General features: G+C 49.7%; 9 protein-coding genes across 9 annotated transcripts; 6 read left to right on the forward strand and 3 right to left on the reverse strand.

Moving 5' to 3' along the window:
- Nucleotides 1-3316: 3316 nt before the first annotated feature.
- CGCS363_v004280 (uncharacterized protein) lies at nucleotides 3317-4258 on the forward strand (the record flags this gene model as incomplete). Its single annotated transcript, XM_036636129.1, has 1 exon — nucleotides 3317-4258. One exon carries the CDS (start codon nucleotides 3317-3319, stop codon nucleotides 4256-4258), a length of 942 nt encoding a protein of 313 aa, XP_036497228.1.
- A 253-nt stretch (nucleotides 4259-4511) lies between these two features.
- Nucleotides 4512-5264, reverse strand: CGCS363_v004281 (uncharacterized protein; the record flags this gene model as incomplete). Its single annotated transcript, XM_036636130.1, has 3 exons — nucleotides 4512-4625; nucleotides 4686-4858; nucleotides 4964-5264. 3 exons carry the CDS (start codon nucleotides 5262-5264, stop codon nucleotides 4512-4514), a joined length of 588 nt encoding a protein of 195 aa, XP_036497229.1.
- Nucleotides 5265-7611: 2347 nt separating this feature from the next.
- BDH2 (putative diacetyl reductase [(R)-acetoin forming] 2) lies at nucleotides 7612-8935 on the reverse strand (the record flags this gene model as incomplete). Its single annotated transcript, XM_036636131.1, has 4 exons — nucleotides 7612-7745; nucleotides 7800-7975; nucleotides 8029-8711; nucleotides 8852-8935. The coding sequence occupies 4 exons, from the start codon at nucleotides 8933-8935 to the stop codon at nucleotides 7612-7614; spliced, it is 1077 nt and encodes a 358-aa protein (XP_036497230.1).
- Nucleotides 8936-9551: 616 nt separating this feature from the next.
- On the reverse strand, nucleotides 9552-10364 carry CGCS363_v004283 (uncharacterized protein; the record flags this gene model as incomplete). Its single annotated transcript, XM_036636132.1, has 2 exons — nucleotides 9552-9634; nucleotides 9689-10364. 2 exons carry the CDS (start codon nucleotides 10362-10364, stop codon nucleotides 9552-9554), a joined length of 759 nt encoding a protein of 252 aa, XP_036497231.1.
- Nucleotides 10365-12577: 2213 nt separating this feature from the next.
- CGCS363_v004284 (uncharacterized protein) lies at nucleotides 12578-13066 on the forward strand (the record flags this gene model as incomplete). The annotated part of the gene is made up of 1 exon (XM_036636133.1): nucleotides 12578-13066. The coding sequence occupies one exon, from the start codon at nucleotides 12578-12580 to the stop codon at nucleotides 13064-13066; it is 489 nt and encodes a 162-aa protein (XP_036497232.1).
- A 4357-nt stretch (nucleotides 13067-17423) lies between these two features.
- CGCS363_v004285 (putative bifunctional amine oxidase) lies at nucleotides 17424-20161 on the forward strand (the record flags this gene model as incomplete). The annotated part of the gene is made up of 5 exons (XM_036636134.1): nucleotides 17424-17941; nucleotides 18018-18245; nucleotides 18306-18494; nucleotides 18559-18636; nucleotides 18700-20161. 5 exons carry the CDS (start codon nucleotides 17424-17426, stop codon nucleotides 20159-20161), a joined length of 2475 nt encoding a protein of 824 aa, XP_036497233.1.
- Nucleotides 20162-20980: 819 nt separating this feature from the next.
- Nucleotides 20981-21883, forward strand: phy-0 (Phloretin hydrolase; the record flags this gene model as incomplete). Its single annotated transcript, XM_036636135.1, has 1 exon — nucleotides 20981-21883. One exon carries the CDS (start codon nucleotides 20981-20983, stop codon nucleotides 21881-21883), a length of 903 nt encoding a protein of 300 aa, XP_036498796.1.
- Nucleotides 21884-24711: 2828 nt separating this feature from the next.
- On the forward strand, nucleotides 24712-25941 carry CGCS363_v004287 (Carboxy-cis,cis-muconate cyclase; the record flags this gene model as incomplete). Its single annotated transcript, XM_036636136.1, has 3 exons — nucleotides 24712-24903; nucleotides 24966-25530; nucleotides 25583-25941. 3 exons carry the CDS (start codon nucleotides 24712-24714, stop codon nucleotides 25939-25941), a joined length of 1116 nt encoding a protein of 371 aa, XP_036498797.1.
- A 953-nt stretch (nucleotides 25942-26894) lies between these two features.
- On the forward strand, nucleotides 26895-27843 carry plyF-1 (putative pectate lyase F; the record flags this gene model as incomplete). The annotated part of the gene is made up of 5 exons (XM_036636137.1): nucleotides 26895-27105; nucleotides 27173-27327; nucleotides 27379-27477; nucleotides 27529-27582; nucleotides 27667-27843. 5 exons carry the CDS (start codon nucleotides 26895-26897, stop codon nucleotides 27841-27843), a joined length of 696 nt encoding a protein of 231 aa, XP_036498798.1.
- Nucleotides 27844-27934: the final 91 nt, after the last annotated feature.

The raw sequence follows: 27934 nt of genomic DNA on the forward strand, positions 1-27934 counted from the left end.
CTCGCCAGGGCTGCGTCCCTGACTGGTCCAAGGGCCCGTTCGGAGGCTGCCCTTAAGCAACAAAACGCGCACCAAGGCTTCTGCGACATAGCCTATCAGAAGTTTCCAACACTTTAGGCGCCTGCGATCATTACGCCAACAATGTGAGAATTTGGGTACTAGGCACCCATTTAAACCTCAGACGTCGGAGAGATAGGACGCTCTTTATCAACAATCAGATCTTTACCCGACAGACCATTTGCCCTTACCTGTGATTGCAAGATGATTGACACATTCGCAACCATGATCCATATTAATGGATGAGACTCCTCATTATGTGCATGCGCCGGAATGTCCTTTGGCAGCTGATATTCATAGCAAGTTTGTCAGTGCTTTGAGTCTCATGCCGTGCTGTTGTTAGACTAAGTGAAGGGGTTTTCATTGTGAATAATGGAGCTCTGAGAAACCATAATGAAATGAAGTGTTGATACAGCACCTAAACGTGATATATGTAGATGGCACTATGTTTTGTACCACTCTGGAATGCGCCATTCTAGCGTTCGTTCGAGCTTGGGTGCCATCCAACTATGCTGCCAGAAAACTAGACTCTACGTCCAATCTGTGTTGATCTACGTCCCTCAGCCAAATCGCCGTACTCTAATATTGGACTAAGTGAGCAACTGCTCGTCCCTACAACTATGGCTCAGAAAGATGCACTGCATTTCGGCGCCAGGAGTTTCGAGAACGAGTATAAGCTCAGCCAGCACGACGGGGAGGTAGTCAACTATGACTCTTGAACGAAGCAGCGTGGTCGGAAAGATTAGACCGTAGAGTAAGAAGGCTTGTTCCTGTGATTTAGGTATAAGGATTAGTTGAAGAAGATAGATTTATTCTAATTAGTTGCGAAGGTCCTTTTGACTCAGTTCCCTTCATTTGGATGGTTGATGATGTCTGGCAGGGTGTCCTTGCGTAAATTCGGTGACTGCCCTCCCGAAGTAATACTACACGAGGCAAGATGTGCAACAACTGTTCGTGGGCGGTCGAGGTGCTCAGCGGGATTATCACGTTCTGCTCTAAGTCCACACCAATAATCACTTGTTACGCTCAACGCAGCATCCACCCAACATCCCGCCCGGACGCAGGCAAGCTTCAACTTTGCGACTGGATAGACACATGGCATGCGACACGTTGTAGCAGAACAGCCGGTTGGGCGTAGTTTCCTTCCCGAGCCCTGACAAGCAACAACTCCTCGATCACGGCCTAGTCACGTTGGCGCATTGGGTTGATTCTGGCGGACTAGCTCCTCGTATCCCACCGGCTGCCGCATGACACAGGTAACCCCTTGTGCGACCTCCAATCAATGCATACAAAGAAGCATGAGATCTTCACTTGACTACTTGAAGAATTCAATTTACTTCGTAGTTGGAGTAAAAATTGGGCCGCACTGTAGACCCTTTTTTCGGCGTCATCCTGCACCCGGTGGGATACGTTTCGCAATCAAACCTAGATGCCGATCAAGCCGAAGAGTGATTACATCCGATCACATCTTTCTATCAAAAAGGATAACATGATGAATTGCAATTTGTCTTCAGCCTGGTCGGGATCTGCGATTGAAAGAGGGTGCGTGAGTTGCCAGATCACTGCAATGTATCTCCTAGAATGTGTACTTCTGAACCACCCGGCTTAACGACTAATTACCACAAAAGCGGGATTTGCGGTCTTCTTTCTTCCTTTCTAGCTGAACTACGTGCATTTTAAGAGGCATAAGTAAATGGCAAAACACTTAATCTTGCTTCCGAGAGTGCCTGGTATGTAACATGCTCTTATTGGAAAATCTGTACCAAGGAGGCGGACTGTGTGTTTTGCGTGTCATAACATAAGTTCATCCCGAGTCAGTACTGTTGGGTTTCCCCATAAATTTCTCAGGGGATTGAGATACAAATCATCAGTGACTGCAGGTAGACTTATTATTAGGGGTTTAAGGGGGAAAAGACTTGACTACACCTCCTTACCTCGGGGAACACCCCCTTCAGGGGGTTGGAGTGTTCCATACCCCTTGTCTTATAACACAGGAAGCTTTATGAGGAGAAGATCATTTATCAATACACCAGCAGACTGACTCAAACTTTCAGACGGTTCTTGATATTTAAGACGGAAAAGGTTCTCCTGGCGGTTGTCTCTTTCTATTCCTATCCCCTAAAGAAGTATTTGTCACCAGACCGCTTCATCATTTCCGATTTTTCATAGCGTATCGTATCAAGCTCAGCGGACCAACATTCAGTGAGTACTTCCTTTTGTATTCATCCAGGGTTTTTTGATCTCGACGCAACTAACAGTTTCTTTGCAGGCATGGCTCGATACACTCTTCTTTTCGCCGCCCTCTACGCTGCCATCACATATACCGCCACGGCCCAAGCTGCGTGCATCACTCAATTTTCGAGTAACGGAGGTGGAGGTGGTGGTGGTTGCGAGCCATCAGGTGGGCCGAAGGGTATTTCATTGCCGAACGGACCTTACATCGAATACTCTCTTGGAAGCTCGTGCGAGCTCACCATTTTGAACGGACCGTTCGAGGGAGTCACAGCCTCAGCGTCTGAGGTCGCGTCTTGCAGCTAAAGCTTGGAGCTAAGCACGAATATCTCAGATAGTTGCCAAGAAGGGTGATAAATTGCTCGCGTCTGTATTCCAACACAGCCATGGTTTTCACGAAGATTCTACCGCTTAGTCGTCCTATGGAAGAACCTATGAAGCAAATTGGGACATCTTCATCTATTCAAAAGTTGCCGCTACGTCGCAGTGAGCATTGTCTCTGCCGCTAGTGACGACGCATGTGGGAGTTTGGATTGACAGACTTCCGGGTAAAACTAGTTGATATGTTCAAAGATTTTAGAACGAATGTAAACCAAAATCATTGCTTGAAAAGTAGGCAAAAAGCTTTCAAATATTTTTTATCTCCTGTCCCGCCCAACTTTGGAGCTGACGTGCACCTATTAAATCGTCATACATTTCCTAAATCTTTCAGAAGATACTGCGCGTTTTGAGCTCAACTGCAGCCCAATCTTCCCATACCTATTGACGCATTAGGCTGGTTGTGGCTGGATTTTGAGTTCTTTCCTAGTTTGGGTGCCCATTCACTTGACCAGGTCTTTGGGTACCTGAGTAGTTGATGACCTTTGTGGGCAGTCGCACTTTCTCCGATTCACTGATACAACTCAAAAAGATGACTGTTCGTTGTCCTTGGCCTATGATGTCTATAAACAACAAACCAAAAATACAACGCTACCAGCAGCCTTCGCCTGATCACCAAAACATAACAGTCTCGACATCTTCCGCGACGATGCAGTGGATCAAGAATCTGATTGACTTCTCTGCAGTCGAGGGCGACGTTGACACTGGCAAGCCAACAAATTTCAACACATGCTTCCACTCCGAAGATGAGGCCCCCGATAAGGAAAGGACTTCGAACGAACCATACTCCTACGAAAGGTGGTTGCCACTCATCCTTGCTTCACGAAGCCTAAGCCCCGACGTCGTCCAGAAAGTCAGCTTCACTCGGTCGCAAGCCCGCCTACTTTACGAAGCCTGCAGCGCCTCCATTCAAGTCAAGCGAGTCAATCTCACGATGGCTGAAGATCTCAACGAAGAGATCGCGCCGGCGCTCTCAACGTTGCGCTTCCCTCCCGAGGGTCTTTTTGTCCGCCTGGATGCTTGCTCACCGAAAGACGGAGCACACAAGGTGCCCGGAAAAATGTCACTCCACTCAGTCGATGAAATCATCCTCAGAATCGTCACCTCAGGTCGATGCCGCGCTGCGCTGGAAGACTGTCTTGACAGCATGAAAACAGTCGAACTTTTCTTTCTACCCTTTGACCCGCGTATGGCTTCGGAACGGGAGTACAGAGTCTTCTGTCGAACTGGCGATTGCAGGGTCACTGGCATCAGCCAGTACCGTTGGCACAAGCCGTGGCGCTTTGCGACTAGTCCAGAAAGCGAGCAGAACGCCATCATTCGCAGAATCTGTCAGCAGGCGGAACACACCAGACAGCAGATCTTGGCGGACTTGAAGAGCGAAGATGAGAACGACAGGATGATGATGGCACAGGGGATGTCCTTTGACCTCCTCTATGATGAAGATACCCGGATAGTTGAGCTTGTAGAGGTGAATCCCTTTGGGGTCAGAAGCCCCTGCGGATCTTGCTTGTTCCAGTGGATCAGAGACCGCGAGGTCCTCTACGATGAAAACGAGAAAGAGACAGTCGAGTTTCGGGTCAGCTACTGATAGGGCATCAAAATTAGAGAGATAATGCAAGGCTTGTTTCAATAAGATACATCATATTCAGGCAGCGCTAGCTGGCCTTGTTGAAAGACACAGCGCAGGGCTACTAAAACACGAGCATACAGTCCAATGGAACCCATTCATCTTCCACAAATAAGGCCGCCTGCCGTCCAAAGACATTCTTGTGTGTTACGTTGTAAAGGAAATTTGCATCGCCTTTTCAATCATGTTGCCAATGTGGCTATGATTGGTCACATCAGTTGTGTTGCATCTTCCAGAATACAGCCGAGCGTCCGGAAAACGGGCAGCCAGATTGTGTGCACTGGTTCTCACATCCCATGTCGCCGGCACAATTGACGACGCCGTTGCTCTGCCAATTGCATCAGTCAAAGATTTGGAATAGGATTGCTGCAGATCATAGGGAACGTACAGAGTGGCCGTTGATGGCATCCCGAACGAGGTCACCAATATCGGATGATCCAATGTAAGTGTCATAGGTATTTCTGGTGCCAGCTCCAAAGACGCAAGTGCCGTACACCACGACACCGTGGTAGTCTGGGGTGTTTGTCCAGATAGACCAGTACTGGTTGAGTGTGTAGGCCCCTACACATCATGGTCAGTCATTCTCAAGGTCTGAAAGTACTAAACATCTGCGTATGGAGCACCTATGTTCAGAGGGTTGAACTAGGTACTATGCCGTTGACTTACAATCCCGAATGACCGCACAGTCGCCAACATTGGGGTACGGGGCTCCAGTGCCGACAAAGCTGCTACCACCGCAGCAGTCGTTCGTGATGACCTTAACGGAAACTTCACCGGGCGCTTTGGTAATATTGAGAGCAGCAGGGTTGACTTTGAGTGTCTTGCCCTGGAACTCGAAGGGAACCCAGTCGCTGGTGTCGATTTGGCGGGCCGAAAGCACACCCGCATCGCTGGATGTCGGCACAGCCAGGGAGACTGTGCTGAACAAGGCAAACAGGGCAACTGAAGTGGTCTTGAGGCCGAACATTGTGAACTTTGACTCCTGGAGGAAGAAGATGAAGATGAGATTGGTAGTGCTGTGGATGAGTGAAAAGTAAATCGACTTCTACGGGAATGTTCGAGGCTTTTATAGATAAAATCAGGAATGAAAAAAACTTCCATGAGACTCAGTTTGAATTGATATTGTATGATATCGTTGACTCCAAAGTTCTTCCGATCCCACTCCAAAGGTCCTGGACTACAGCATGTCGAAGGCGCAGCATGGACATCGCAAGGTGTTGCAGCAAGACACGGCAGGTTGTGATTAGCTCGTGCACAAACTTCTCGCAGCCTGCGTGACCGATGTTAGTGCTGATGATCAATAAAGTAAGCATCGCATGGGCACGGAAGCACCGGTCAACGCTTGAGTAGGCTGCAGATGGCATCGATAGTCAGTTGCTTGATAGGATTAAGCACTTATTGCAACCCTGAAATGCTGTCATCGGGCACAGTCATCGATGTTTCTGGAACTTAACTCCCTCTGAGGCCGATATCCACCCATGCATTTGCATTACCTGCTGCAAAACCAATCAGTTCAGTTTCAAGCTTTCACTTTGTACGCTGTCATCATGCACAACCGTCTCTCGAGAGGCAATTTTTCCTTAAAAAGGTTTGTGCAACTGCTGAACGCGTCTATTCAAGAGCAGGATCAGACAGCGGCATGTACAATAGTATCTACATGTACCAGGGCAATTTTTGATGAACTGTTGATTACCTGGTAGTGATGCTAGTTGAAGCTAGGTGGCCCTTCATGCACAGAAGGCGAATATCCATTTAGTTTCAATACGGTTTGTAAGCACCCATTCTCGACTTTCATACATCCCGAAAACAAGTCATCCCTTGAGGCAATCGTCGTACGTCCGCTCCCTCGGTTGATCGCTGCTTTGTCAGGACGTTGCCGCTAAGTATGTGTATAGGTTGGATGGTTGCATCGAGCCTCCTGTTAACCGTATTGGTTGTGGTGCCAAGACGCCAGTCAGCTGAGGGGTTGTGATTTAGGATCCAGTTGACGGCTGCCTTGTGGGGACAGCTGAACATTGGAAGTTACCTTCCATTCTTGGAATCGCAGGGTATGCTCAGAAAGGAACTTTGGAACAGCAATGTAGGCTCTGCCTCGGACGTACAGCTGTGGCGTATGCCATTGCAGACGATGTCAGAATGAATTGGAACTTGATCGGAGATAGTGGTCCGCGAGGCCGGTCCCCGGTCGTTATAACTACAGTGGCGGATGAACTGAACCCCCGGTGAATGGATATTTCTATGAAAGGGACGGTCATCTCCAATGTCGACTACCTAGTACATTGCGACCATGTGAAGAGGAGTCTGGAAGTGTAGTACAGGAGAGAACGGCAGTTGTAAAAGTTCCAAAGGGGAGTTACACAAGAATTCTTTTCTTTCTTTGACCCAGGCGCCATTTGAAGAGCTGGAAGAAAAGGCCACCAATCGGCTCGAAGCAGCAAACTGCAAATCTGATAAGTTCGGGATGTCCCACAGGGGAGAGTCCCCATTTGTGCGACAGACATCTGGATGTAATTTTTCGTAAGTCTGCATTTGGTAAGGGCGGGTTGCTACAACAGGGACCGCCGGTGTCAGATTGTTACTTCATTCTCATGTCATCCTTCTGCCTAAGGCTTCACATGAGGCGCGGCTAATCTGACCCTGGAGGCACTTGCAAGATTGAATCCAAGTCAGCGAGGGTTGTGATTCGAATCTGTCCCAGTGATCGCTTGTCAAAGTCTGAAATTGATGGATAAATGGCCAGCCACAGGCATGTATGATTTAGGAGTGCGTTCACCAGAAGGAAGCCAGACCTGAACTTGATGATTGCGGCACTTCCCGGCCATAATTCCATACAGGCCACTGGATGACGTACACTCGGCCGCTTTCATTTGCATGAGATTCCCAGTAAGTTTATAAATAGGGTAGATGAAGAAAATGTACTTACAGACCACCCACTTTTCTCCGTCTATGTACCTACCTTACATTTCGAATATTTCCAACTACTTATACGGCGGATGATAATGATAGAAAACAAATAGTCCGGCTAGTCACACTCATAATGAAATTAATGAAATCGATGAAAAGGATAAGATGATAATAATAATAACGGTCCAAAACAACGACGACGAGGGCAGCAAGACTTAAAGCTGTAGAGCGTCATCATGACGGAAGGCACGTGTGGATGTTTCTGCACAAATGAGAAGTCCCCTCATAAGCAGAGATCCCGTCATTGCCATGAAATAGAAATCGTGGCATAACATTGCTGTAAATATTCCCAAAATGATTACTATCACTGCAACTCCAAGAATATGAAACGGCCGATATCAGATGTTTTCTCATAAGCTCGCATTTACATCAACCAAAACCTTGACTTGATTGTCTTTGTCTGTAATGAGGGCCTTGATCCCCTTATCAATCAAGTCGTCGAGGGGGATCTTGCGAGTGATCATCGATGCTGGTTTTAGAGCCCCTTAATCCGTTTTGTAAGCCGGTGGCTTTCCTGAAAGTTGTGCTATTTACTTACCAGTTCTCAGGTTGTCGATGACAGCCTGGTAGTCTGCCTTTTGATAACCCAAGACTGACTTGTACGAGCTCTCTCGCCACGTGATCCAGTTGGGGTTGAAGGGTATTTCCTTCTCCCAAATAGCTACGTTGACTATTGTTCCTCGGGTCTTCACTGCGAGACATGCAGCCTGAACACTGGCGAGGCGTTAGTCAGTAGCCTCTGAGCGGGACCAAGAGCTGCAACTTACCTAGCGGGTACCCCAGCACAGTCGAAAACAACATCTGCGCCAATACCATTTGTTATCGCAAACGTTTCCTTGACAACATCTTGCTCCTTCGGGTTGATAATGTCAGTGGCGCCGAACTCCCTCGCAAAGTTCTGGCGAGCAGTCGCAATCTCCGAGACGATGATCTTCTTCACTCCCTTCGCAATCAAGCACAGAACCGCAGCAAGCCCGATCGGTCCGCCGCCCATGATCAACACCGTCGAATCAGGCGTGACGTTCCCGGCTGACACGGCATGCCAAGAGACTGAAAGCGGCTCCACCAGCGCGCCCAGCTCGAGTGGCACGCCGTCGGGCAAAGGGAACACCTGGTCAGCAGGCACGGAAACCGCCTCACTCAGCCCGCCGCCCCCGCCGCTGAGCCCGATGAAGCCGCCGGTGTGGCACGCATTCTCCGCTCCGCTCGTGCAGGCGGCGCACTTTCCGCAGTAGACCGTCGGCTGCACCGCGCACGGCTGGCCGACTTTGATGTTGCCCTCAGCCTTCACATCAGAACCGATTTCCTTGATGATGCCTGAGAATTCGTGGCCGAGGGTGACGGGGATGGTATCGCCTGTGACGGGGTGTCTGGATGCGGGGCAGAAGTTAGGGCCGCCGAGGTATTCGTGGAGATCGGTTCCGCAGATTCCGACGAATGCCGGGGCGATCTGGGGTACGAGAGGTGGTAAGTTCAGGGTTCAACTCCAGAAAAAATGTCACTGTGTTGCAATGCGTTTTCCCCGCGCGGGGTGCTGAAGGTTGCTGGAGACTGGATGACAGTGCGGAGGGAGCTGGAGCTTCGTCTTACCTTGATCTGGTTGGGTCCACAGGGAGGTTCCGGGATCTGTTCGATGCGGATGTCCTCTTTGCCGTAGTATCTTGCCGCTCGCATGTTGTTGATATTCGATTTGAGGTGTGGATGAAGAATGAATTTGGGATGATGGGAGGTAGTGGTTGAGTTCTCGTCTTAATGCTGGACGAACGGAAGCACGGTGATGTACTACTTATGGCCCCCTCCTTGTGGCGTTACTTCCGCCGTGCCAAAGTTGCGAGATCCGGAACTCTCCCCGGCATCATGGCGGAAATAGTTATCAGGTGTGCCATCGTACGATCAGCAACACCAACAAGTCCGTTTCATTGCCCCGCACCGTCAGGCCACGTGCTTGGCGAGTGTTTTCAAGGATGTCGTCCTTGTTGGAACGACACAATGCGAGTGATAAGGATCCTGCGCATACCGACAGGATGGTTCTAAGTTGAACGATGACGCGTTTTGCCTGTGGTGTTGAAAATTGGCCCATTTGAGAGGTGGCTCCAGAGCTTGATCCCTGCAAGCACCATCTCTATTGCTACCAACGGACTGCCTAGCAGTAATGCTTCAATCTTGGGCGGCGGAGACTATAAAATCATATAAAAGGGTATCTAGAACACCTCTAAAGAACATCATCCAACGCATAGCACGTTTTCCATCGTCCACGTGTGCCACATTGACCTTGGATCCGACTGCACGATTAAAATAGCTTCCCCGGGTTGAGATCCCAGACGCTGAAGCGATTTCCTTTGGTTCCAAATGCGTTCTTCGACATAGTCTTGACTACATATCTATTGTCAGCAGAGCGATCGTTTTATTTGAGTCGGGAATACTCACAATCTTGCCAATTCATTGGTTCCTTCAACTCACTGGCAGACTGACGCCACACGCGCGCCATCCACGAGGTGACCAAAAGATCCATCTCCTTGTCATCCATGGCAAGCTTAATCTCAAGTTGAGGAAAGCAGCTCAACTTCTTTTGCGCGTCGCGTTTTGCCACAGTCTCAACGGCGATGACTTCGCCCTTCGTGTTCTTCCATTGGATCTCATCGGCGTGCTTCAGCTTATGCATGACGCTCTCCCCAGCTTTGAAGTGGTCTTTGACCTTCCACGAAGAGACTCCGGGCACGAGATGAATCTCCTTGTGTGTTCTCTTGGAGTTCATCTTTCCCTCGATTACGACCGCATCGGCGAGCTTTGAAGATTCGAGCCCTGCAAGGGGGTCGAGCGAGAAATCGTAAATGTGGTCCAGCCGAGTCCTGACCTTGTCTCCGCCAGCTGCTTGTGTGACCCTGTACGCCACTTTCTGAACCCCATACACCACCGACTTGGCCTCACAAACGTCGTTGCTCAGCTCATACAGCGCACGTGGTGGGTCCGTGTTGGCGAAGATGGTCGTGCGGTCCAGATAGAAGGTCGGAGTCTCGCCGCAGCTCAGCTGCGCTCTCGACTCGTTGACTGTGTCATCGTAGGCAGGGGGTTGAACATCGCCGACATCGAGCATGGAAGACATGATAGGCGATACTAGGCTCAGTGGAGTTGTGTGTAGTAAAATCTGTTGTTTCAGCGGGGTTCGGCAGGGTGAATTGAAGGCGTGCAGAACGTGTTCATGATGCCCTAGGTGAGGAATTGGGGGAGAATAAGTATTTCTCCTGAACCATTCTTCTTCGGATGAGCGCGCGACTGCTTGCAGAAGGCGGCCGCTTCTCACGGGAACGACGTGTGGCTGTGATGTGAGTTGCAATCTTCATGCCTTTTTCAGGGTGACAGCACAGTCGCCAAGCAAAATAGTGTGCCCTGTAAGGCATTCAAAGACGCTGTGAGACGGGGCAAAGCTGGCTAAAAGGCTGTCGTCATTGGCAAACATGAGCGCTAAGGATCTACCCCTTGCTACTGAACGGAGCTTGGGTTACTAAGGGACAGCGACACCGCCACAGACAGGGCGGTTTGATCAGCGTGAGCTGAGAGCTACAAGATGATTGCCTAGGCGGTAGAGTCGGAAAATTACTCAGTGGGTAGGGCCTCGCTGATCAATGGGGTGCATTATCACCAAAGTCCCTCGCTATTGCGCTGCCTGCAGCTCGAATCTCGAATTCACTCAACTGACCCAACAGGTACTCAGTCATTCAGGCCCAGGTCGCAGTCTGGCTGAAAAAGAGAACGTTCATAGATTGGGGGGCAGCTGGGACTTCGGTCTGAGAAGACGCAAATCTGCGGTGGAGAGTTCTTGTCGTAAAAGGAGAAGAAGAGGTTTGGGCTTGCTCTGCACCGAAGAACTGGTACGTTGCGTTCCAGGTTGTCATGCTTCGTGCGGTCACGATGTTCGGGCAACCCAAGAAGGATCCATGGATGGATGCCTTCGCCAGTTAGAAGCACAGACCACCTAGGAAACATTAATTGTGGAATGATGATATCACCACAAGATGAACAAATTCATCGCCGAACTTAAACTCTACCATCAACAGCACCGTCAGACAACTTGGAAAAGACCCCGAAAGTCATCTACTACACAAGATTATCATCAACATGAGTGCAATGATGCGAAAAGCGTCGCCTGGTTGTCTTCTTGCCGCAGCAAGACGCTGCTCGGTCGCGTCAAGAGCTGCTATCGCGTCAGCCCACTTGTCCACCGCCGCGACAACTCACCAAACCCAAAACACCCCGCCATCTGAATTATCTCAGCGACCGCGAGAAGCGCGAGAATCGACGGCCAAGGGAAAGAAGACAATGGCAGAGTTGGATGAAGAGCTGCGACTGAAGCTTGAGGGTATGTCTGGTGAAGGTGGCGCTGCTGGAGTTGAGTATGAGAATGGAAAGGCGGAGGGATTGAAGAGGGGAGTCAAGTCGAATATGTTCAGGGTCATTTGATTACGTCAGTAGGCTTCTTAAATGCTATTCTCTCTCATATCAACAATCGCATCATCATTCAGCTGTTTCTTGGACCCTGACGATGCCTCTGTTTCCATCGGCTGATCGGCTCTCATATCCACGGGGCGGCCGCCTCGGCGCTTCGATCGGGTTTTGATGGAGCATGGCTTAGCTGGCCGATGATTGATCAGAAAAAGAAAGGTGATTTCAGTGGGCCGCCAGCAATTCAACACGAGGAGGATTGCATGCTGCCCCCACAGGACAAACGGCAGCCTAGACGCCCCGGCATTCAGCTGCTCGTATTTGGTCAAGCCGGTTCTAGAGCTCTTGGAAAAGCAGGGTAATTGCCGCGCTGTGCCACATCTGGATAGCGTAAACTGCCGTTACGAAGCTTGTGTAGCGCAACGGTCTGCTCTGCCAACAAACAATGGACGGAAGAATCGAATCGGCACGCAACGTTGACATTTATCGACTGTGACAAGCCTCTCGGGCATTAGCGAAATAGCCCGTTGGGACTTTCGCAAGCTAGCCAGCCTGTAAATCCAACGCCAGCCTATCCGAGTCGGTCAGTGATAGGGTTCTAGCCGGTACCTACCCCTGTCTAGCCCATCAACAACTGCACAGAAAGGAGGCGGAAAGGAACAACCACCATGCACCGCTAACACCACGCTAGGAACGGCTCTTGAGGCGAACAGATGCAAAGCCGACGTCAGGTCAGATCTAAAAATTTCCAAGTATTTAAACAACCAAGTGCCAGCTGAACAGCGATCATTAACTCCCGTTTTCAACGCCTCTAATACTAAGATCTTCAAGACTGTCCCATTGACGCCGGTCGATATTTCACTAAAATCCGTCAAGATGCAACTCACCACTCTCGTCGGCGCCTCTTTTGTGGCTCTCGCTTCGGCCCTGAATACCTCCTACCCTCCCATCAACCTGGGCTACTTCTCCTACCCCCACGGAAACCTGTTCATCGCCTGGTCTCCTTTCACTCCCACCAAGACATCCGACGTCCAGGAGGTTTGCGACACCTCTGGCGCCATTCAGGGCACCGCCACCTGGACCTCCATCCGTGCCTACAACACCTACGTCTTCGACCCCATCTGCCGCAACCCCTTCAACGTCACCGACGACGCGACAAACACGACGTACTACAACCTCGAGTTGGCTTGCGAGGACGACAACATCCCTCTCTACGCTGAACCCGAGGTCACCGCTGTCGTCGACGTGGCTACAAACAGGACCATCCAGACCTGCGTGCCTGCGGTGGTTGAGGGCGAGAACTACGCGAGCTGCTCGAAGGCCCCTTACCAGGGCGTTCGCTTCAGCTTTGCTTGCTCCTCTTAAGAAATGAAGCGTGGAATTCGCCAAAAAAAGCCTTGGATTGACGAGACGCTACGCAAGATTGCGTCTCATGTAACGTGTGTGGAAAAAGTCGCTCTGTTGCGCTAAGATATAGACACGATAATTATAATGAAAATAGAAATCAAAAATATTCCAAAGCCTGTGACTCATATTCCAACGGGGAAGAAACATCTCACCCTAGGCACATAGAACCTTTCTTGTGTCTCTGCCTTTGGACAGTCGATATGCTCATCCTCTTGAGGATCTGTGATGCACTCGAATTCAGGGATGTCATCACACTTGAATCTTCCGGCAGATTTTGTCTCGTACCCACTAATGTACTTGCATCCCTTCTTTCCGTAAATGTCCTGGCTGGCCTGAAAACTCGGGGGCAGTCCAGGGGCATCAGGAGAGGTTCTCATACCAGCAACCATGCTTCCGGCAGCCTCGTCTTTGCAAATGTCGTGGATTGTCTTATCGTCGAGGCTTGTGAGACGAGGGAGCATGACAAACTTCCCACCGGATGTGGTGGTCGTGATGACGGACGAGACAGCCCAGTCAAAGAATATGTAGACCGCTTCTGACGGCTGAGCTGGGGGCGGCGGCTGTGTGGTTGATGTCGGCTTGATGATATTTGACTTGGAGCCGGACTTTGTATTTTCATTGTGAGACCTCGTCGATGTGACGAGTGATGATGGAGTTGGGTCGAACGTGACGATGACCGTGTCGTACACTGTCTTGATACCGTTTCTGAGCCGGATTGTAGACGGAGTGCTTGTTGACCTTCGCTTTGAGAAACCAAAGGCAGTAGTATTTGCGCCGTCATGCAAGCTCTGTCCCACAGAGGCGACAGAGGGGCTGGAAGAGAGAAGTGCCACAGCTGTATTATTGATACAAGTATCATGCATGGGACACAGATGTCCCCACGGACGTGCCTTTCTACTCCTAAGCTGATGAAGTTTGAAGGTTGGAATTTGTGATGTCGAGGACGTGGTTTGATGATGGGTACTGGTCGCTGATGCGTTATTAGTCGACGTTCTGATGCCAGAAGGAATGCTTCCGGCGGCTGCTCGGTAATCAACGGCCCGCAGCGATATGACAAACGGACAAAACATAATTATCAAGATAGCCCAGAGATCTCTTGAGAAGAGAAGGAAAAGCATGATCGCGGGAATGGACCCAAGGCCGAGTATTGAAGAGGACGGAGGATCGCCCAAGCCTATCTTCGGGCGAACAGCATCAGCCAAATGACATAGCGCAACGGAGATGAGAATTTGATTTTGAACACCCTATCATATAGTTGGGAGATTGTCTTTCTACCGGCTTTGGAGGTATAGACAGGCCGGTTGCGGCCCAGCAGCCTGCAGGAAGTCCAAACGCATCCTTGGAGTCTTTCAAAAGGAGTAACAACGTCAAGGTTTGGATCATTGGCATCAATTAGACGCTGATTGTCACGCGCGGGAACGAGAGGACCGGTGGGGCACCGGTGGGGCACCGGGTGGACCACTACGGAGCGGATTATAGTTATCCCTAGCAAAGATTTAAGGGTCCCCTCGCATAAATCCCTAGTAGGGTAGGTTCGAATAAAAGTCATAACCTATACCTAAGGGGAAATCGACGACTCTAGCACTCTGCGCGGAACCTAACCTGACACTGATTCAGGAGATAATGTTGTACTACCAGTAGAAAAGCTTTAAGCATTCAAATCACCCACAATAGGTTCATCTTAGGTTCAAGATGACTTGGGACACGTTTACGTTAGTTAATCCATGCATGTACCCAGTCTCTTTGTGTCTTTCAGGTTATATACGTTTCACCACATCAAGATCTCCCCAGTCAATCCATTTCAATTACTTTCATACGATGTCTTTAGTCCTGAGCCCCAGTCTAGGGACAAAACACCTAAATGTATGAAAGAACTCTTAGCACCATACTATCGATAAATATCTTAGGTAGGTACCTATACTACGAATTATTACAGTGCGCATTTTGTGATGACAACATTCACATCAGTCTGCAGTTGCCGAGAATCCCATGTCTTGCCTGGTTATGGCATTTCATTCTTGTTTCCTGGAAGAACCAGTGGCTTAAATGCGTCATTTGAGTGGGCAAAAAGGGGCTAGATCTTTCATATGATGCAAGCTCACCTAAGTCGCCATCTTTTATGTCCAGACATGAAAAAGCTTCCCCCGCCAGGTAATTATGTCGACCATAAAATGCTTGAAATCAAGGTTGCACATCAATATGTCATAGTCATGCGCGTACTCTAATCATCGTTAGGTATCACAGTATATTTGGAAACCGACCTTCACCTCTAGGAGTACCGAACAGTACCCGAGCAGCAGTACCTGTCTCCCCAAACCATTGAAACGTGGCTGAGGAGACACTGTGCGGTAGAATTACCATTTCAGTCGTTATACTGGTGTTCATGGTGTCTACCTAATCTTGCAAGTGTGGCAAGGGCTGACATGTTTCAAACCAGTCGTAAGCTAGTCACGAGTGGCTGGCTGTCGGCTGAAGAGGCGGTCTGCGGCCCGACCCCGCAGAGTCGTCAGACGTCACAGCTAAGGCACGGAAGCGGTGATCTAGCTCCGAATGAAGATTTACGTTGTGTCTGTTGCGTGGATGGGAACTGAGACAAGACGTGGGTAAGAACTAGCCGTAATCCGCCGATTTCCCATTTAGGCTATATTCCTCGAAGAGCATTATTTGCAAATGGAATGAGAATAAATTTGGTAACGGTTATGCATCTTCTTTGTAATCCACGGTCGTTGTATAATCCTTTTGCAAGCTCATCAGAGAAGGACAGGAAAACCTAAGTCAGAATGTACTTCTCAAGTTTTCTGATGGGAGACGTACACTAGGTTGTTGCAACGCACGAGCTCTGACTTCAGTTCTTTCATGATAATTTACCTCGCTCAGATAGGGTACCTAACATCGCTAGTCTACTCGACGCATCACTAAGCGTTCTGTCGGACAAATGCTACCCATGGAAGCCCCAAGCTCAATATTAAGAGTGCACGGGAATGCCTTCAACTTACGTGTAAAGCAACAGAACGATGTAGACTAAATTGCTAAGCATCGTCATTGTAAGCAATATTTGATCAACGGCATCATCTTGTGGCAGTATTCTCAAGCTTGAGAATCACAAATCGTCCCTTCCGTAATCCACCTTTGTTGACTTCATCTCATGGATGTTTCTCATTTGTAGATACTCATCCCGCGTGAATATACGTCTTCATGTATAGTAACATCGCCCTATGACAGGTATACTTCCAATGTTTTCATCTGGCGTTTCACACATTCAGTTATGTCATTCACGATTGTCAGATCAGTCCATTCTTCCAGCCGTTTCTGACGACTTCAAGGCCCTTCGTCGGTCTCAAAAAGACATAAACGACTGAGAAGATCGCTACCCATTTGGCCCTCATACTATGGCGTATCCTGCCTAGTTAAGCTACTGATAGGTGGCGTTTGAGTGATGTAGGTGACATGAACCATTCTTTGGCTTTTCGGATCAAATTCCTGTCTCAGAACAGCGGTGTGCTAGCCGAAAGGTTTCATTTACCAACGCCACTAGGGAGCGGCCCGACCCCGCAAAGGCGTTAGCAATCCCTACTAGGTACCTTACTCAGTCATATCCACGCTGTTAGTACAAAAGCAACTAATCAAACGGCTGCATGTATCAAAAGGAAGAGAGGGAGACAAAAAGGATGCCATGCAAGCATATTTGATGCAGCTGAAGTGAGTCTAGAATATGTCTCGTGGCTCAGCTGAGGACTCAAGAGGTAGCTAGACCAGACTGAGCTAGCCCGTCGAGGAGTCCTGCATATGCCAAGCCTCAATAAACAGCTCTTCAGCCAGCCCGTTTTCAACAACAAATACCTTCAATGCCCCTTCTTTCGGTATGATTCGCGGATCGGCAGTAAAAATGTCTGCAAATGGAGCGACCCTACATATAAGATTTGTACCACATCAGCTCTCCACGAATGTGATGAGTAAACCACATACGTACTGTCAAAGCCGGGACAGTAATGCCGTCTCGTAAGACAACCAATGCCATGGACGGAACGTAAACATACGGTATCGTTTTGATTTTCAACCGAAAGCAGCATCCTCAGCTGATATTGTATCTGCGGGAATGATTCGACAGACATGAACTCTCGCCACGTAACCAGACTCTGCAGGGACTGAATCCCGCAGAAGGCAATGAGAGATCCCCCCTTGCCCGAATGCAATCTTTCAAATACTGTTGTCCGTCCACCTGTTCATGCGAGATAATCACGAACTTGCGCAATTCAAGTAAACAGGTAGCATTACCCAACACTTACTTTGCCGAACATCTATTCGACTACTCATCATGACTCCCCAAGACCCTGCTCCCAACGCCCCTCATGCGCAGATTTCCGTCACGACGAAGGTAACCTACGAGCAAGTGTTCAAGTATGAGTACACTCAAGAGGTCTACGCCCGCAAGATTCAGAAGGACACTGAAATAGCGCGCGAGGAAACTCAAAAGTTCATGGGACCAGTCGAGGGTCTTGAACCTCCAAAGGACATCCCAGCACTTAATCAGAAGGTGATGAAAGATGGCAAGATAGCCCCGCTTATCCCTCCCCGTCATGGTCACTTTAAAGTGGGCATTGTTGGTGCCGGAGCCGCAGGACTCTTCACCAGTCTTGCTATTGACTGGATCAACAACAACATTGAGAGATACATGGGGCCAGGGCATCTGAAGATCGACTACGAGATCCTAGAAGCGGCCAGTGAAGAACGCTTTGGAGGGCGATTGTACACCCACCGTTTCAGCAAAGACGGCACGCACGACTACTACGACGTCGGCGCCATGCGGTTCCCGAAGAACAAGGTCATGGAGAGGTATATACCTGACTGTTTTTCTAGTTACGATTTGAAGCCGAATATGGTGCTTAAGCTGACTTTGAACCCATATTAGGACCTTTCGCCTTTTTGACTTTCTTGACATCAAAGAAGGCGAGCTCGGCGAAAGAACGAGTCCCACTGATTGGCCTGTTCGCGTCCCCTACTTTCTTCATGATGACAATGGCGTTTGCCCCTCCTACTTTAACAATGTCAAGAAGACTGGGAACGCTTGGAACGGCACAGAGATTGACCCTTTCAACTTGAACCAAGGCATCAAACCCGACCAACAGATCCCCCCGCAGTAAGCTCATTTCCACCTTGTTTGATAGGAGTAGATTCTTACAACTTTCCAATATCTCAGTTTGACCAAGGCCAACCCCGCCACGCTCTTTGAGCAAGCCATCGAAGGATTTTTGAAAGACGTTCACGACCGTTTTCGGCCGAAGGACGAACACGGCAACATTCGAGCCAGGACTCCGGATGAAGATGAGAAGCTTTGGACCTTGCTCATGAATGCAGATAAGATGAGCGTTCGGCAATTTCTACTCTCGTGAGTCTAAAAGTATCATGCCGATCTTTCTTTACACATTAATGACCAATTCGATATCTTATAGCGTGGAAAACCCCAAGCCTATCCCGAGAGGCCCCGGATATAGTTATAGCACGATTCAATGGCTGGAGACTGCCACATAGTAAGTCAAATCAGGAGCAACATGAAATCCTCAATCTGGGGTCTTGCTTACAACTTCCCACAGTGGCACCGGCTGGTATGACCAAAGCTTGACAGAAGCAGTTTTGGAACAACTGGACTTTGCTGAGCCCGAGTTTCACGCACTCGAGCCGGGCGATAAACGACCAAACTATTGGTGGTGCATTGATGGAGGTGCTCAAAAGATTGCCGAAACCATGCGCAAGAAGATGAAGGATCCTTCCATCATCAAATACAACACCCAAGTTGTGGGAATGGATGCAGATGTTCAGCTCGAACGAACAGTCAGGAGAAAGATGCAACTCAACCTCAAGAACACCATCACCGGCGAATCGCTGGAGCCACGTCAATACTTTGCAGTGTTCAACTCTACAACCCTTGCTGCTGCTAACCGTATGGATCTTTCCAATGCTGGCCTTCTCTGGGATACGAAGCAGGCTATTCGGTGTCTTGGCTATGGTGCTTCCTGTAAGGTTGGCATCAAGTTCAAGACGGCATGGTGGCGCGAAACACCTTTGAAAATCACCAATGGAGGGGTGGCTCGGACGGACTTACCTCTTCAAGTCTGCGTTTACCCGTCTTACAACATCGACAACGACATAGATCCCATCGAGAAACCAGCTGTTCTACTGGTTTCTTACACATGGGGCCAGACAGCTCAGCGCATCGGTGCTCTTATCGCTTCGAAATCCCGTAACAAGCGCAATGAAGAGATATTGCAGGAAGAAGTTGAGCTGAAGAACCTTCTTCTGCGCGACCTCGCCTATCTCCATGCGGAGGACCCGAAGGACCCGGAGGACCCGAATAAACTGATGGACCCGAAGGACCCGAAGTATCCGAAGGCACAGAAGAAGAAGTTCCAAAAAGCTCTGGACCGTATCACGGGCGAATACATCGAGCACCATGCCTACGACTGGTATCACGACCCTCACGCATCTGGGGCATTCGCCTACTTTGGCCCTTGTCAATTCAGCGAACTCTATCCTGCAATTGCGAAACCCAACGCACTCGGCCAACTGTACTTCATAGGCGAGGCTGCTTCATCTCACCACGCCTGGGTAGTGGGCGCTTTGGAGAGTGTCGTTCGTGCTCTATGGTCCATGTTCAATGCGCTACACCAAGCCAGTATAGCCGTTGATGGGAAAGGCTACCCGGCCTACAAGTGGGCTATGGATTTGCTTGAGAAAGGGTCGGTCAATGATCCTGATGACGAAGAGAAATATAAGATTCCACCCAGTTCGGAACCCATGCCGTTCTACCCATTGCCCTCGGAAATGAGGGAACGCAAAAAGGCCGGTCGTAAAGATGATAAGAAGGAGCGTGTGGACCACCCAGTTGTGGGTGACAATACGAAAATTCTTATGGTTGGAGCCGCTTTGGTTACCTTGTCCGTGGTTGAGTACGGCCTGCAGTACTTCTGGGGCGAGGAAGCCGGGAAGGACAAAAAGAAGCCGGGTGATGATAGCCAAAAGCCGCAGGCATCAATCGAAGAACACGGAGATGAGTAGAAACGAGGTGGGTAGTGTGGTTGGATTACAGTTTGAAATGGTCTGGTCTGATTATGTTTGTACAAGGGCTTGAGAGGTTTAGATAGACTGAAACAACTGCGTTGGGCAGATTCTCTGCCGCTGGAAACATATTTCATATCGAGAGAGGAATAAAGCACAGTAGCAAGAAAGGCGCAATGCAGTAGCTGACCTGTGAGGACTGATAATTGAGCTTTAGGTTACCGTGGCCTTTCTCGTCAGTTGCACAATCAAGGCGCACCCTTTTCGGACTGTAGAGTTCAACTAAACAATACAAAGGCGAACCCGAGGGATCACGTCCTCATCAGCTTGGATGCTCGCGACTCCGATGGGTATAAAAAATCCGTCATGAATTGGCTATAGTGACGGGCTCTCCAATAAACTTTTACCGTCATTATTGGGAAGCGGAGGTTTGGTTACTTGCCGAAATCCCGGAAGCCATGCAGAAGCTTGTCCCGACCACCGTGATTCCGCTGCGCGACCGTTTTCCAATCATCTGTCGATCTTCGGACCACATGTGAACCTCGGCCAATCGCGCATCCGACACAGGTCATACCATTGACCACCTTCGTGCGTTCGAACACTCGGCCCTCTCAAGCACCCATAAAACTCAAGCTCTCTAATAACTATCCCCTCATCTGGGTTTATAATAATCACGGCACGAGATCACGTACTTATTCAATAGCTTATTGAATCATGGATTCGGGACAATTGCGTCAAAGAACAGCATCGCGTCTGTCAGCGATATCGGGTCAACTATCAGCACCATCATCACCAACAGACGCCCAGACAGGGAACATCATGCAAAATCCAGACGCCAACGGATACCCCGAAAAGGTCCCAATCACATACTATCCTCTTAATACTCAGAAAGCCTACCGCCATAATGAGAACAGGATGAAGGATAAGCTCTACGCCAAGTACTGCCACCGAGAGCTCTACCTCTACGCCGACATCCCGCAGTACATCCGCGAGCAAATGCCCGCTGAAGGTGTTCTCCCCATTGGCGACTCTCCTCGACTCTTGGAGCCCGGCTACCACAAACACGAGAACGGCTGGCGGATGCTCCCAGACGGCACCGCGTACGTCACGTCTCGCACCCGGTTCCCAGGATCGACAGGAGACATGGTGCGCTGGTGGTTCTGGTGGCACAGCGTCGAGCCCGAGCGCTACGCCCTCTGGTTCCCCTACGACCACCTGAGCGCTCGCTCGACTTACGCGGACCGCCTGCACCGCACTGACCTATCCCACACGCAAAAGTGGCTCGGGTCCACGCACCGTGTAACGGAGTTCATCGGGTCTCAGAAGATGACCGTCCACATTCACTTCGTGGACCCGGCGCAGTACGGCCTGCCGTGGGATAAGCTCAAGGCCGCGGGCTATGAGGCGGCTGTGTGTGCGGAGCTGCGGGACGGGTTGCTGCCGAACCTTAAGATTGGTGACTTCTTGCACCTCTGGCGTAAGACGGAGGATGGACTTGAGCTGCGGAGCCGATATTGGCTTGGTGGGGGGATTCACTACAAGGTTATGGGTATGAAGGTCGGCATCGACTATTTGGCGGGAGCTCTCGGCTTCAAGAAGCGCATGGCTGGAGAGAACATTGCCTATGAGCATTTCATTCATGACCAGACCGAGTTTACAAACTTGGCCTCGTTTTTACCCGATTTGTATGGGGATTACATGGCAGGGAGATTGGGTAAATAGCCAAGGTCTTAATCTTGCTCACTATTTGGCCTGGGTCGTTGTCGATTAATGGGTCACGTCGCTTTCATATGGAGAACGGCTGGGGCTGAGCTCAATGGGTCCTTCGGTGCAACGCAAATCTAAATACTCTCTCGTCAAGTTAATCAACCGAGTAAACGAGTCACCCTACTTGTTTACTTGAAATTTCCTATGAACTTTATCTACTGCTACTGACCAACTAGACGCAATCCATTTCATTACAGTTGTCATTGCATCATAATCACTTTCACATATGTGCTCCACTCCATCATAGGTAATGCCTGGGCTGGCAGACTGGCTAGCAGCAATGCCCCTAGCGCCTTTGCGATAAGATGCGAGAGAACATCGCCAAAGCAAAGAGTGTAGGTATGCGCGAGAAAAAGAAATCCACAACAAGAGACGTTACCAGCTGTGATGTCTCATCCTGGCCTCTTTTCTCGGCCACCCTCGCAAGTCGCCATGTCCATATTGTTATGGTGGTGATCAGGTTGGCCCATAGCCAGGGGCCACCCTGTTTCGCATGTTAGCGACCTCTTCGTTGAGGATTATTGCGAACATTTTGGTGACCTACCACAACATAGTATGGGGCTAATACCAGAAATCCGACGAGGAAGAGGAGAATTTTCAACATGTCCAGTGTGACAACATCCTGGGCTGCCCCAAAGCTTTGGAGTTGTTCCGACCATGGGAGACCAGAAGCACCGTATTGCTTGACGATTGAAATAGAAGTTTGGATAGAAACCAGCCCAAAGGCCAGTATCCAACCAAAGAAATTGCAAATCCGTGGGAGGATGTACCAAAAGCCTTGCCCCTCAACTCGTTGACCGGGCTGGCCCCAAAAAAGCACGTCAAACTCTGATAAGATGAAGACGATTCCAATTTGAGTCATGCAGAGAAAGAACCCGTCAACAGCCGCAAGCGCCGTGTAAGTGTTTTCACTCCATTTCAACGTCACATCCGCGTGATAGCTCATCCACAGGACAAACGATGCTCTGGTAATGGATGCCAGAACGTCACTGTCTTTCGGTCAGAAACACTTCGAACTCAGGGTTCTTTTTACTGAAAACATGGTCACTCCCTAAGTGGACCACTTCGAAATCTTTCCTGAACTCACATTACATAGAGCCTTTCAAGAACCCAGAGCCATGACTTGGACCTCGCCGCATCTGTCTTGCGCAACCCTCCCGCTTTGGCTCTCCAGTTGCGTTTCCGCGACGTGCCGAATAGTTTAACACCACAGGCTGTCAGGATCATAACACTCAAAGCAATGGTCGTGCCCTGAAGCCTGCGATGCTGTGGCCAAAGCGGCGGATACTGCACGACGAACTCTGATGTCCCGTGGGCAAGGGCAGGGGTGTTGATTACCCCATGTTCATGAGATATCCCCAGTGGCGACAAAATCTTCTCCATCTCAACGAAGAATGCCAATTGCCGTAGTAAAGATATCGAGAAGACAGAATGAATGCATTAAAAAAGAAGAGAGATGCGTTTTTAGGTATGTTCCTCGCAGTTCAGTGACAATTCTTTCGCTCCATTCTTTCTTGGCAGCAAGCAGCTAAGTTGACGTCACGATACAGCAATAGTAGACGCCTTCATTGGGGAGAGGAAAATGTCAGACCTAGTGATGCAGCATACCAATAAGCGAAGATGCCTGCATTTGCTAGCTCCCTAGAACTCCCTGTATTCTCGCGACCCCGGCTGTCATATAGGTAGCGCCAAGAGCGACTGGGACGGGTGCGCTGGTCTAGGCATCATCGCTCGGCAGCAAATGATGACTTGAAAGATACCCAATGACAGAGGGTGAGGTGACTACGTCATGTGCAAAATGAGCGCAGAATCTCTCGCGGTGCCGTGATAACCGTATCTGGTCGTGCTGATGTAGTCTCAACATCGTTGGAATAGAGGGAGCAAACACTTCATCGAAAGCGAGTTGATACCCATCGCTTGATATGGAAGCGATCAGCACGAGGCTCCCAGCTCTACCAAAAGCAATGGGACAACGCTCGCCTGAAACAAGGGACTGAGCCAAGAGCCATCGTGACTGAACTTCGTCTGGAGTTCCCCTCAGTGAAATAGAGACGTCGTCAGCATCCAGCCTCCAAGTAAACCCCATTACCTTTTCAGCAATCGCGATTCAGGCCAAAGGCGTCGTACTCAACGTGCCATCCCCACGAGCTCGGACACGCCAGGCGTTCATCGTATGTTTCCCCCTTCGCAAAGGCCCGTTCCAAAATAACCGTCGATCCATCGCTCCCGTCTCAACTATTATGGGCTCGGGGGATATATAAAGTCCACTGGGGTTACATCGTGACCGTCAAAGTGTTTAATTCTAATTGCATCCACGGCCGCTCGGCACCAGATGCCATCCAAAGACGAGCACGCCAGTCATCCCATGGTGGAGAAGCGATTGCGTCTGCCCCTGGAGACCCCCACATGCCGGCAGCCCAGCACCACTCTTCCGCGATGTTTCGACACTCCCTTCCCGGGGTAAACCCCCATCAAATCGAGATGAAACAATGCTTCACAGCGGAAAATTTACCCCTAGAACCCTGACGATCGTCAGAAACTCCCCCACTGTCAACGACAGCAACGCGTACGCCAAGAAACAAGTCTAGGCGAGATGAAATTTTGGGAGAGTTCGCAATCCAAAAATTGCATCAATCGTGTTCTACGCATGCTTCGAGAAGAATAAATAAGGTAGAAGTCAAGCTCCAACTACCGATTTAGCTTCCGTAGTCTCAGCCGCCAGCGGTCCACTTTGTTCTCTTCACTACCACTTTCAACATTTTCAGTTCTTTTCTCCAGCAATCATGGTTTCTCAATCTCTTGCGCTGCTGTTGTCCGGCTTCGCGCCATGCATCTCGGCACTCAGCCATCAGCTTCTGGTTGGAACGTTCGGAACGCCATACATCTACACTCTTACCTTCGAAGATGCCGCCAAGACACTAGTTCTGAGCGCGAACACCTCAGTGAACACCAGCAGCTCATGGATCGCCTTAAGCGTAAGTGACCGTCCCTTCGACCCACCATCACTTCCCCGAAGAGACTCACTGACATCATGCAGTACGATAAGCAAAACCTGTATGGCAACTCTTTCGAAGACAGCGGCAACAGCCAATACGTCAGCTATGCTATTGAAGACGACCTCTCCATTGGCGCTGGAACGATCATCAAGGCCGGAGGAGACTGCACCGAGCGCTCCATCTTCGTGACTCCTTCAACCGTATCTCCGTATGCTGTCTACGGAACACCGTTCGGCGCGTGCGGAACAGTCATGTCAGTGACAGATGGAGTTCTCACGGAGTCAATCCAAGAATACAACTACTCGACGTCTTCTGGGGTCCACGGCCTCGCCTTCAACCCCGCTGGAACCATGATGTACTCTTTCGACGACACCGGCAACGCCATCTGGGTTCACTCAATTGACAATTCCACCGGGGAGCTTACGTACGTTGCGGATGTGGCGGCTCCAGTTGAAGGAGCGGATCCCAGGCACGGCGCCGTTCATCCGGCGGGTGGCTTCCTTTATGCTGTGCATGAAGGAACCAACGAAGTCGGCGTTTACTCTATCGATCAGACGACTGGTATTCCCAGCTATGCTAATGCTTCGTTTTCTCTCATCCCAGAAGGTAAGACTTTCGTGCCCACATCACCAGATCTCAAATCACTGACAGCTTGTAGGTGCCAATAGCTCTGACTACTGGTCAGATGAGGTCGCGATTGCCTACGGATCCAAGTTCCTGTGGGCGACATCGCGAGCCCGTGACGCCAACAATACTGGCTACATCTCAATCATGTCGTTGAACGACGATGGCTCTGTGGAGAAGCAGAACTTCCTGTCTCCCACAACCACCAGTGGAGGGTCAGCGAACGCTATCACCGCGAATAGCTTCAGTGACATGTACGTTGCGCTGACTGATAGCTCTACGGGCTTTGTTGAGATCTGGGAGATGGGCGACGGTGGCGCATCCGCAAGTGCTGTTGCTCATCTTGACTTAAACGATGGAGGGTGCTGCGGAAATGCAGTCTGGTTGAATTAGAATGGAGTACCGAGATACCATGTGTGTGAAGCCTTGTTTTAGAATTCATCTTACTTCCGTTTTTCAGTTTACTTGAGTCTGCTTGACGTTGATGTTGGCACTAAGGCAGTGATATGTATGCAAGCAAGGGATGAAAGAGTTGTTTAACACATTCCGCTGAAGGTCTTGTCTTCATTTAAAATATTCATATATCCTTGACCTTGAAGCCACCATCCCGTCTATTTCCACTCAATGAAGTTCCTCGGAGTCAGCGACACAAAACATTGGGGCTTGCCCTAAGCCTGCCGTGACGGTCTGCTACCCTACCTTCCATCAACATTATGCACATCGCAATCCAGAAAAGCACCTGCCTTTTCAGAGTCACGAATACGATGATAGTCTCCGCAATCATCCCGGCTGCCTGTTATGTTATCTCGTATCGGCTCAAGTTGACACTTCATTCGCGGAACGATGGTCGATGTAATGAACTAGCTGAGTTGGAGCGACTCGTGATCCTGGGTGGCATGGCTACTTCATTGGTGGGGCTTGTCTATAAAGAAGAACATATAGGAATTCATGATACTTGATGGACGGGATATTTCAACCGGCTGGGCGATTGGGAATAATATCCTTCCGTAGCCAAATGCAGAAAGCTTTTCGGATTTTGCCAAGACTTTGTTCGGAGAATTCCACGACTAAGACGAGAAGAGGCATATGGATTGGGTTGCACCAATTGACATCGTAACATTAGCTTGGAGCCAAGCCTTGGCTTCTGGGGTATTATGCGTACCAATGAGAATTGTCAAGAACCGTCTCGTATTCGACCCGGATAAGTCGTTTGAAAAGATAGATACTTGCTGTAATGGCTCACCGTCCCACTATATAATCTGAGCTAACGAGAACAGAGATGAAACCCAACTAGTTTACCAGCTAGAATAACTCGCAATTCATCAAGTCTCGTCATTTCAGCAGCAATGTTCAGCAAGCCCATCTTCGCAGCCGCAGCTGTTCTTGCAGCCCTACCCACGGCCCTCGGTTGCTTGGGCTACGAAGGAGGTCTCCCGACTCCTACCTCAACGAAGAAGATTTCTGCTCCGATCTATGTTCGGGCCGGTCAAGTCTTTGATGGAGGCTGGGCCAAGTACGACAGGAGCCCCACGTCTTGTAATGGGCAGCAAGAGGGAGGTTTGTGGGCACCTACCTATGTACTCACTGAGCTTTCCTCCTATACTAACTGGCGACCACCGCCTAGGCGAGAAGGACACTGCATTCGTTCTCGAGAAGGGTGCCACACTCCGAAACGTAATCATCGGCAAGACCGCCGGCGAAGGCGTATACTGCCTCGGAGGCGGTTGCAACATCGAGTTCGTGTGGTTCGAGGATGTTTGTGAGGATGCTATCTCGATCGTAAGCGACTCATGATAAATCAACGATGGGCACAGGCTGACTGAATATTAGAAAGAAGACAAGGCCGGCGACGTGACATGGATCGTCGGTGGAGGTGCTTACCACGCTTCCGACAAGATCATCCAGCACAACGGCTGCGGAAAGGTCAATGTGAGTATATTCTCCCACAACGCATATCGTCATTGTTGACACTTGGACTAGATCATCAACTTCTATGCTGAAGACTATGGAAAGGTCTACCGGTCTTGCGGAACTGTGAGTATCTATGCTGTCTGAATCATCTTGCAGAGCCATCTTCTGGTATTATGCTGCTGTGAGAGCTTTGCTAATAATCTTTAGTGCCAGAAGTGTGCGCGCGAAGTCTACGTCGAGGGAGTCACTGCCCGTAAGGGAGGTGAAGTTGTTGGAATCACCAAAGCCAACGGCGACAAGGCCACGCTCAAGAACGTCTGCACTGACGCGAAGACGCCCTGCCAGAACTACAGCGGTCCCGGTGTCAAGGACGGCGCCTGTTAAAATGCCTTGAAGCATTGCACATCATCAACTACGCCATATGCAATATCAAGAGACGACCCAACTGGGTATCATTTAGCAGTGAATGGTCTTT

This window comes from Colletotrichum siamense (assembly GCF_013390195.1).
Source record: "Colletotrichum siamense strain Cg363 chromosome Unknown KSG_Cg363_contig03, whole genome shotgun sequence".
NCBI classification, from domain to species: domain Eukaryota; kingdom Fungi; phylum Ascomycota; class Sordariomycetes; order Glomerellales; family Glomerellaceae; genus Colletotrichum; species Colletotrichum siamense.